The sequence below is a fragment of the Labrus mixtus genome, chromosome 22 (assembly GCF_963584025.1).
Source record: "Labrus mixtus chromosome 22, fLabMix1.1, whole genome shotgun sequence".
NCBI lineage: Eukaryota > Metazoa > Chordata > Actinopteri > Labriformes > Labridae > Labrus > Labrus mixtus.
Window position 1 is genome coordinate 16,089,610 of NC_083633.1, and position 10,478 is coordinate 16,100,087.

General features: G+C 39.1%; 1 protein-coding gene across 3 annotated transcripts; it reads left to right on the forward strand.

The window, feature by feature from the left end:
- Positions 1-7,500: 7,500 nt before the first annotated feature.
- tnnt2c (troponin T2c, cardiac) lies at positions 7,501-8,654 on the forward strand. Of its 3 annotated transcripts, none has more exons than XM_061030122.1 (2): positions 7,501-7,686; positions 7,720-8,654. In XM_061030122.1, exons 1-2 carry the CDS (start codon positions 7,570-7,572, stop codon positions 8,434-8,436), a joined length of 834 nt encoding a protein of 277 aa, XP_060886105.1. In that variant the 5' UTR covers positions 7,501-7,569; the 3' UTR covers positions 8,437-8,654. The 3 variants fall into 3 exon arrangements, with proteins under 3 accessions (XP_060886105.1, XP_060886106.1, XP_060886104.1); XM_061030123.1 differs by having other exon boundaries at positions 7,723-8,654; XM_061030121.1 differs by having other exon boundaries at positions 7,501-8,654.
- The last annotated feature ends 1,824 nt before the right edge of the window (positions 8,655-10,478 follow it).

Genomic DNA, 10,478 nt, shown 5'->3' on the forward strand with positions numbered 1-10,478 from the left:
TCTGTGTTTATTGACCACTAGTTATGTCTTCGTTTGTTACACACTATACGTGACAGTTATAAAATACTGATGCAAACTTAGTGCAAGCTCTTCGGCGCACAGCGGTGCAGGGAGGGGCTGCTTCTCCCCTTCAGTTTGCTCCTCCTTTCATACGTGGCAGCTGTAGTCCCAGCCCTGCATGCATGCTGCTGTTAAAGACCGTGAAGGTTACATAGAAACACATCGGAAACCACAGCCTCTCTATCCACTGACAAACAAGTTAAACCTCCAAGTCTTTAGACGAGCCTTTCTCACTTGCAAATGTGAATTAATCATTTTTATTTCACTCCTTAACTTTTGATAAAAGTGTCCACAAATACCCCATTCTCAGTGTGTGTTTGTTTGTTTTTGATACTCAGCTCACTTATAATGGCCATATAATAAAAAAAATCCTCTCTCTCCTCTCTCTCTTTACATGAATGTAACCAATTCAGACCATCAGCAACTTTTCAAAAGGAGTTAAGAGTGTTTGCTTCTACGGTTTTGACACTAGATGTCACTAGTTACAAGATACATTTTAAAGTGATTTGGGTAACACTTTATATTAAGGTGCTTGTAATAAGCATTAATAACAGGTAATAAGTCACTTATAAGACCTTATTAGATTCTTATTAACACAAATAAGACTATGTAAGTGTTAATATAGGCATAATCAACAAATTTATTATGTCTTATAAGACACTTATAGGCTCTTATTAGAAACGTACTAACACTTTATATACCGTCATAAACATTAATAAGATGTTTATGAACATTAATAAGACTTCATGAGTGTTAATTAAACTATAAATTCATTTATAATTGGCTTGTAAGATATTAATTAACACAAAGAAACTTGTTTATAGACCACTTATCAACGTTCATAAGATGTTTATTGACATTGATAAGACTTTATTAGGTTCATATTAATGCCTTATAAAGGTTAATAAATACTTTATTATGCACTTATTAAGAGTTAATAAAGCTCCTCTGCAGGTGCTGGATCTAAAGTGGGAACACTACTTATAAAGGTTAATAAATACTTTATTATGCACTTATTAAGAGTTAATAAAGCTCCTCTGCAGGTACTGGATCTAAAGTGGGAACACTACTTATAAAGGTTAATAAATACTTTATTATGCACTTATTAAGAGTTAATAAAGCTCCTCTGCAGGTACTGGATCTAAAGTGGGAACACTACTTATAAAGGTTAATAAATACTTTATTATGCACTTATTAACAGCTCAGTGGGAACAGGGTCCAACTTTCAAGTAAACGCAGAAACAAAAAGGAGGTCTGTTGAACTTCCACTCAAATAGTTTTTGATAGAAGAGCAAATTCAGAGATAGAAATTCCTTAACCCAAAGTGTTAAATGGTAAAGTTGGCTGATTGGTGACTCACAGCTCTACCCAGCATCCCTGTTTACTGGACAGTTACAGCGGATAGCTATATACCTCTATCTTAAAGGATGACACCAACCCCTTGGCACAGTTATTTTCAGCTTCTTTCCTGTGGACGGAGGTCCAAAGGTGCAGAAGAAAGTTTCCTGCTGCTGTCACTGAACTAAACTAGCTGTCGCGATATTTGCACAAACAAAACAAATTTTATCCGAGCAGAAGGAATAATTCATTTATTCAGGCAAGTTTGAGTTTTTGTTTAACATTCGCTGTTCTCCACTCCAGCGGAAACACTTCTAAATACAATCTGCAGTCCATCCTTAAAAAGGGCCATTCCAACAACTTGAAGCACAGTTAACAAATGCAGTGAGTAAAGCACTCCCTTTTCTTGGGCTGACAGGAGGACACCAAAAATACAAAAGGACAGACCTTGGAGTGCATCTTCAAACACAATCAGTTGAAATGTAGAACACTTCATTTTCTGCAGCATGAGAAGTTCACAGCAGGATGAAGGTGATCTACAGATTTTGATCACAAGAACTGGGAAAGATAAAACAGCACTGTAAAAAAACCAACTCGTTACTAGTCTTAAAAGACTTAGTGTCTGGGTTGCCTTAAAATGTTAAGTTACCTGAACTTAAAAAAGATAAGTTGAGATACATTTGTGATTATTCCAAAGAAATAAAATGTTCTATAGTCAAATAAACTTGACATCAAGTCAGTTGTACTTAAATCTTTAAGTTCACAAAACTTTTGAACACAACTCAGTTCTGGTGAAATTATCTCGTTATCTAGTTCAGGCAAAATGCTCTTTCAGCTTCTTTTGACTTGAAATCCAAAGTTAAAATACTTTATCAAAAGTTGAATCCATCTAAAATATTGAGTTAAATGAATTAATCAATTTAAATTGAATATATATATTTATATTTTAGTCAACTTAAATCAGTTCAGCGTATACATTTTTAGTAGGGCTGGGCAAGTATCGCCGACAATTATTTTATCTCGCATTAACGCAGTTTTTATTATTTATTTTCTTATTGTAAAAGTCTGTTGCTGACTGGCTTTTATTTAAAGTTCTTCCAGACGACGCAGTCGACAGAGCCAAAGTTATTTGTAACCGCTGCGAAGTTGAATTTTCTCATCACCGGAGTACTTGATAAGTACTCCAAAATATGTTGCAGCCAGAAACTCAGGCGGACGCTGAAAGGTCGTTTCACTTGTCTTCACTTTATTTAAGCGTTTAACAAAGACCCAGTACCTCCATTCACTCTGCCTACGAGTCTCTTCTGCTGCTGAATAATCACTACAGCTTTCTTGCTAACTCCGGAGCATCACAACAACAACACTCTTCTTCTCTGAACTCCTGCATGTCACTGTCACTCACAGACAAGTGACAAGTGTAGTTTAGCTGATAAAGAGCAAGTTCATGTTGAGCTGTGCAGGTTTTACATTTTTTAGATTGTGTAATTTTTTGTATTTTTGTACTTAATATTGTGCAGTATTTTATATTGTGCTGTTTTTTTGTAAGCAGGCAGATTTTGGTTAAAGGATCACACAGATTTTCAACAATAGAGTACCTATGACCTGCTCATACATTTGATACCATATTGTATGACTGTCATGATTTGGTCTTTTTTTTGTTTTGTTTTTCAGTGTTTGGTGTTTCTTCTTGTTCTGGTGTGTTTTGTTCGTTCTTGAGTTCTGGGTGTCTTCAGTGTTTCATGATTTGGTTTGTAGTTGTCCTCTGTGTTTCTTGTATTCCTGCCTGTGCGATTGCCCTGATTGTCCTCACCTGTGTCTTGTTAGTCTCACCTGTGTTTGATTACCCCTGTGTCTATTTAGTCTCTGTGTTTCTTCCCTCCTGTGTCCGTTCATTGTGTGTGTTTGTGGTATGTCAGTTAGTCGTCAGGTTGCTAGTGTCTCTTGTGGCTCCTTGTTTTGTAATTTTGATCTTTATTTTAAATCAATCCTTTCTGTTAGATCTGCATCTGGGTCCTCCTCTTCGTTTTCGCGATCCTTGACAATGACATGTTTATATACACTGATACTTGTCAGTGTTTGAATTTTCAGGCAGACCCCGTTACCTGTAAGTTAAACTACACAGCAAGTTCAGGCAGTGTTTGTTGTCAGCCGTGGGAAAACCTGAACCAGTGGTTTAATAAATGAGGTATTTGTACTTGTGCTGTCTTTGTTATTCTACCACTGAATGAGAGGGAACCTGTAGATAGATCCATTTTTTTCAAAGGTGTAACCCATCACTTGTTCATTGCAGTAGTTATGTACTATAATATATTAACTAAGTGTGAAAAGGAGGCAAGTTTAGATTAAGGAACATGTGTTGGTTGATAAGTGTTCAACTACTAGTGAATTAGTAATGATCAAGATGTCACTTTAGCATGGGGAACATATTCTAAGTAACAAAGACTTCATTTAGAGTTATTTGGACACTATTAACACTTGTAGTTTTGTGTTTTGTTATGTAAGAACAGACCATATTCATCAAGTGTTATTAAGGGAGAATAACTATTCTTGTGTTACTACCACCTTATAAAGTCCATACTAAGCAAAGCATATTGAGATCGTAATTCGTATACAACAACTTCCTTACTTACTACTAATAAGCAATAATTCTGAGGTTATTGAGGGAAAACTCTTAGTTAATGGCTTACTGGTTGTATAATAAGGCCATGCAGAATAAAGCATCAATAAGTACTTTGGAGCTCTCTGCCCACTGGCATAAAATTAGAGAGCAACAGTAATGCTTTTAACAGAGGACTCAAACAAACAGTGCTCACATGAATAGCTTCTGACTGGTTTATTGTTTGATCATGCTGCCTTTGCTCTCCCATTATTGTTTTCTCTGTTTATCGCTTTTCTCCCTATCTTAATTGTTTTCTTTTCAAAAGCCTCCTGTGGACAGGTGTTGAGAACTAGCATGCTTGCTAAAACACTTAAACAATGCATCTGGTTCGTCCAATGTATCTGTGATGTCCATGCCAAATAAAGTCTATTATTATTATTATTAATAATAATGACTAATTAAAAGCCAATATGTTACTAATTTGCATGCTAATAAGAAACTAATTAATGGTGAATAGGTGTACCTGAATATAAAGTGTTACCAATAATATTTACACACACACACACACACACACACACAAAAATGATATAAAAGATCAATTACTTCAGACAGCTAAATAACGACTTCTTTTTGTGAAACCTAGGTAGCTGGAAAAAAGAAGACTGGGAGGCTTCTGCATGTGTTGTGATGGGTGAGTAAATATTGTCTCCTTTATTCCTTTTTTTTTGTCTCTTTAGAGTGCACATACTGAAATATTTTCTTTCATTAAAGCACATGATGCATTATTGATTCCTTTGTGATAGCATACATACAATGCAGGATACAAATCATTGACTTTAACCTTTAAATGTTCCATGACGGTGTCTGTAAGGAAACTGGGATTACTCACAGTGCGGACTATTTAAACAAGAATGAGCATGATATACACTTTACATCCAACCTGCAAGAACAGTGACATATTATGTTTACTGTAACAAACTGAACTGAGGAGGAAATTGCGAGACTCATGTTATTGCAATTCACGGTTTTGTCCACTAGATGTCACTGTGGGAATAGATTTGCCTGCCAAAGTTCAACTGCCTCTTTCTAAGAAATGTTCAGACTTTGTTGCCTGAAAGTGTCAAACTGAAATGATTCACAGGGATAAGCAATGGTTTGTTTAGGATAAACAATTTCTGTATACTAGTTCACTTAACTCCCAACTTTAATTTTAAACACATGTTAGAATGATGCAGGATTAAAACTTCTGTACGGCAAAACTAAGCTTAAACATACACAGTTTGACTGTCTCCTTCTATTTGCCATTTGAGACTGTGTTAGGGTGTGACTATTTTTAGCCTTCGTCATTCTTTGCCTCTCTTTGCTGATGGACACAGTTGTCCCTTGCAACAAGGAACCCAGAGTGTCTTGATTATCCTGGAGCCACCTGCTGTCCTCGTGTACTGCTCAGACATGTTTAAGTGGAACTCAGTCTCCTACGGGATGAGACAGACATGGGGCTTGAAGATTTGTTTTTTTTTTTGTCTTTCAAAGCCACAATTAGCCGCTCTTCACTCATTTAAATTAAGACTGTAATATAAACCCTCTGGAGATAAAGTGTTCTCTGCCTCATACGTGTGGAGCAGAATAACATGGCGCTTTGTCGTAAGGAAGCATGTGTAACGCAACCGTTTAATTTGGAATCCTAGACGTAGTAGAGCACCTGTTTCCCCCCCGTCTGTCATCTCAGCCTCTAAAAACTGCATCTGTCTTTTTTCCACTGATAACTCAAGACTTGGGAACATTAATTCTTGACATCAGCATTTAAATGTTGCAGCGTGGGAGCAATTAGGCTTTAATCCGCACAGCACTGGGAGCAGAAAGCCTCCAATAGCAAGAATGTTTTAATTACATTCCAAAGTGGAGACGAGGCTGAGGCAGTAAAGCTCCTCCTGCTCGTCATTGTCCTTACTGGAAGTCCTTTGTTGCTGCTGATCTTTGTTGAAGTGTTCCTCTCTTTTTTTTTTACAGAAACAACTGTTGGTGTATAAACATTTTAATGCTATGATAGAAGTAACTGTGAGGAGTAAAATGATGCATCTAGATGGATTGATTCAGAGATAAAAATTGATAAAACACAATAATGTTCAATAAGATAAGGTACTAAAAATATGACATCTAAAGAAAATGTAGCTACAACTCAAATATACCTGTTTTTTTCTGAATGAGCAAGATACAGATCGCATTACAGCGAGCTGTGCTTACATTTATCGGCTCAACCTCGGCGCCTCAGTTGCACTCTGTGGGGGATCCAGTATTTTCAGGAATAGCCTGATTGTCTCTTGTGTCACCTCGTACCAGCCTGAATGTATTTTATATGCATCGCGTTATCTCAGGGAGGCATTTTTTTTATCAGAACTGCAAAGATCTAGGTTGAATGCAATTTCAACAAGCTAAGAACAGCGTCATCTATTCTACCTAAAGATGTGTCAGAGTGTCTTCTGATGTATCAAACCAAATTAGAACTGAGGCACGGGTATCTCGTTTATTCAGAAAGACAGAGCAGACTTTGATTGACTCATGTGAATGCAAAAATGCTTCCATAACAACCACTGAGCTGCAGACGGTGCTGAGAGGAATGAGTAGTCAAGAGCTTGCTTTTCTTACCACCAAATGGCTGGATGGTTATCATTGTAAGATCACCTTGAACATTGATTTTTGCAATCATATATTCTGCAAAAGTTGTGAATATCAATACTTACACGTTGATATTGCCATCCGCCTTAGGCCCAACAACTTGAGCTAACAGACCTATCTGCCAGGTTCCTTTAAGGAGAATAGAAATATGCACACCAACATCTCTTCATCTCACACTTTGTTTATGATACACAGGATATTCAAGGTAATGGGTCCTTTTGGAGAATATGAAAATGTAAATTATTAAACTTCATACACTCTGTTGTATTTAAGAGATTGCAATATACTTGGCAAATAGGAGTTCTTAAAAAGATTATGGCTATTAAACTTTCATGATCATTAGCCGGTGAAAATCCCTGATGTTTAGTTTTTCAGAGAGCTTTCATAACTTTTTCATTGGCACCTTTTTATTTGACTTCCAAACCTTGGATTTTTTTTCAGCCCGAGAGGCTTGTTAGGCTTTGACAAGTATGGATGTTATTTGTTCTGGATGATTCTACACTGAGTTTCTTTATGGGACTGGAAGGCATGGGCATGTGTGCGCATCTGTTGTGTATCTGAAATAGTCTCTCATCTTGTCCTTACAAAGGAATGAGGAGCTGCAGGGTCATTGCAGAGAGCAGTGGGGGGGTGTGTGGGGGGGGGGGGGGGGGGTGGGGGGGGAGGGTCTGAAGGGGGGATAAGTGGGGGTGTGCCTGACAAGACTCGGTGCGGAGAAAATAGACTCTTCCATCTGTCTCGAAACCCGCCCTGCTGTTGACCCACGCTGGAGGCTCAGACAGTGGTCACATGACAGATTTGAACCCTTAAAAACTCCCCAAACAGAACGCCTCAGAGAGTCTCCTGTGTTCAGACACCAGCTGGTCTCAGTGTTCATCCTGCTTTCTCTTACCATCATGTCCGACACTGAGGAGATTGTGGAGGAGTACGAGCAGGAGGAGGACGAGGAGGATGTGCAGGAGGAGGAGGTAGAAGAAGAAGAAGAAGAAGGAGAAGAGGAAGAAGAAGAAAAAGTTGAGGAAGAAGAAAAGGAGGAAGAGGATGAGAAGGAGAAAGAGGATCATACAGAAGAAAATGAGTCCAAACCTCGGCATAAGACAACATATGTGCCAAACATCGCTCCTCCAAAGCTCCCCGATGGTGAGAAGGTGGATTTCGACGACCTGCACCGCAAGAGGGTTGAGAAGGACTTCAACGACCTCCAAAGCCTGATCGAAGTGCACTTTTCCAGCCGCCAGAAGGAGGAGGAAGAGCTCATCGCCTTGAGAAACCGCATCGAGCGCCGCCGGGCAGACAGAGCCGAGCAACAGCGCGTCCGAACGGAGCAGGACCGCGAGCGCCAGTCACGCCTGGCCGAGGAGAGGGCGAGGCGGGAGGACGAGGCCGCCAAGCTTCGCGCCGAGGAGGAGGCGAAGAAGAAGAAGATCTTCACCAACAAGTCATTCGGCGGCTACCTGCAGAAGGTGGACCAGAAGAAGGGCAAGAAGCTGACGGCGCGGGAGGAGAAGAAGAAGGCCCTGACGGAGCGCCGGAAGCCGCTCAACGTCGACCACCTGAACCGGGACAAGCTGGCGGAGAAGGCGCAGGAACTGTGGCAGTGGCTCCACCAGCTGCACGCCGAGAAGTTCGACCTGGGCGAGAAGCTCAAGAGGCAGAAGTACGACATCTCCGTGCTCCGGAACCGAGTCAGCGACCATCAGAGGGGCTCCAAAGCGCCTAAGACCTCTCGCTCGGCCAAGGGCAAGTCCGGCTCCTGGAAATGAGAGCTGCTCCGTCCGACAACGGTTTCTTTGGACTATTTGGCGTTACAACTGTATCATAAATTATCTTGGAGGGATTGTGTGTGGACTATATGGTGACTCCAATTTAGTGTCATAAAATCTTAACTGATGTATAAATATCTGCTTGAACTTACTCTCTGCTGCTGATATTCACCGGTGTATCTCTTCATCACTTGTGGTTATTAAAACTTACAAAATGTCTTGTGTTTATTTACTGCACGACGAATTTAGCTATAGGGTTGTTTTATCGTTGTTCTCATGCAACAACTCCAAAGCACTCTATAAGCACAAATAAAGACATTGAATTGATTGAAAGAGAGTGCATTGGATCTTTTGAACGATTTGTAGTAAACATGTGTCCCGGAGCACCTCAAGCTAACACTTCTTTGAGTGCCTGCTTTCCTTCCACTTTTAAATGTTTAATTATGCTCCATTAAATCTATATTCTAGATTTTAAAATATTTGGGTTCTAGGGCTAAAAAGTCCTTAAAGAAGTTGCTCAAATTTACTTGAATCCTCCTAATTATTGACACCTTTTTTTATATTTAAGTCAAGAAACATAGTCTCCACTATTAGAATAGTCTGCTTTATATCAAGTTATTTTACACACCCCTCTCACAACACAAAGACCCCTTGACTAATTCTCTTCTCGTCATTGTCGTAGCGCCTTAATGATTGGCTGGTGGAGAGTCGTTTGTGTTCAGATCCGACAGGTGTCAACAGCTGACTTTTTGAGGAGCTAATTTAGTCTCTGAGTTTCTGCAGTAGCGGTGCAGGCCTGCAGTGTTTTTTTTTTTTTAGCAAAAAGGCCCCAACTGTTCACTGAGAGGTCAAACACACAACCCCGAGTGAGAGTCTGTGGGGAGGAGGAAGCTTTACAGTACAGTCGAGGGGCGGGGGGGAGGTTGTTGTACCCTTTGAGGTATTTGACTGCACTCAGCAAGCCTCAGTTATGCAAAACCCTTCAACATACAGAATTAAATGTTATAAAAGTTATTTTCCAATATAATTTTCAAAGCTCCTGAGATTAACATTTGGTTTGTGTTGATCTCATCAACCGTCAGAACTAAGCGGTACCTTTTACCCCTTTGCACATTTTTTCCTCTACACTTTATGTAGTAATTTTTTTCTTTAAACGAAAAATCTCATCCTGCTTACTTTTAATAGTCAAACACATTTCTCACTGTGAATCTTTGCCATGTAAAATGGGAAAAAAAGGCTGATTCTGGAGCTTTGTGTTAATTCAATTCAAATTAGAAATAACTACATAGTTATAATGAATCTTATCACTGATGGTGTCTTTTGCTTTAGTAGCTCATATGCAGCCTTTAGCATTATTTTCAGTCAATTTCATAACCAAATAAAAGTGCCTCACAGTGGCTCAAAACAAAATGTAACATTTTAGTAAATACACATAATACATAAAAATAACAGCATCAATTTAAAAAAACCCCAAATGATATAAACATTACATTCTCCTTAAAGATCGAACATGTTTTAAACCTAAACCACAATGCTCTAAGTTACTACACATGCCATTATTTGCAACAGCATCATATCTGTTTGTGTGCATGTTGTCTTAGATATCATGTTGCTGTAGGTCAGATGAATGTCAGAGTGTGCAGTACCGTTTAGCTCCACTAGGGAGCAGCAGAGAACCAGTTTTTTTTTTTAACAAAGTAAGTACTGTAATACCAGACTTCAAGCTGTATTCATACAATGCATATTCTTTTGATTGTACACTTAACTTAGCAGTTATATTTAAAAAAAAAAAATGAATGTGGTTGCATTCAGATGAAAAAAAGAGTTGGGAAGCTTTTATGTCCAGAAAGTAAAGCGATCAGTGTTTTAGATTTTTGAAGGTTAGAGTCTTTGTCTTTGTCCTTACATGACACTTTTACTGACCGATAAGAAAGTTCATTTCTCTCTCTCTCTCTCTCTCTCCACCCTGTGCTTTCTGATTGTCACACCGCCTCAGACTGCTGTTTTGCTGTCATGGCCGCTGACAAGCCGGTAAAGCCCTT

Bases quoted from the DNA above. Each gene is read 5' to 3' on its own strand.
- tnnt2c (XM_061030121.1), top strand. From the start codon at position 7,570: ATGTCCGACACTGAGGAGATTGTGGAGGAGTACGAGCAGGAGGAGGAC.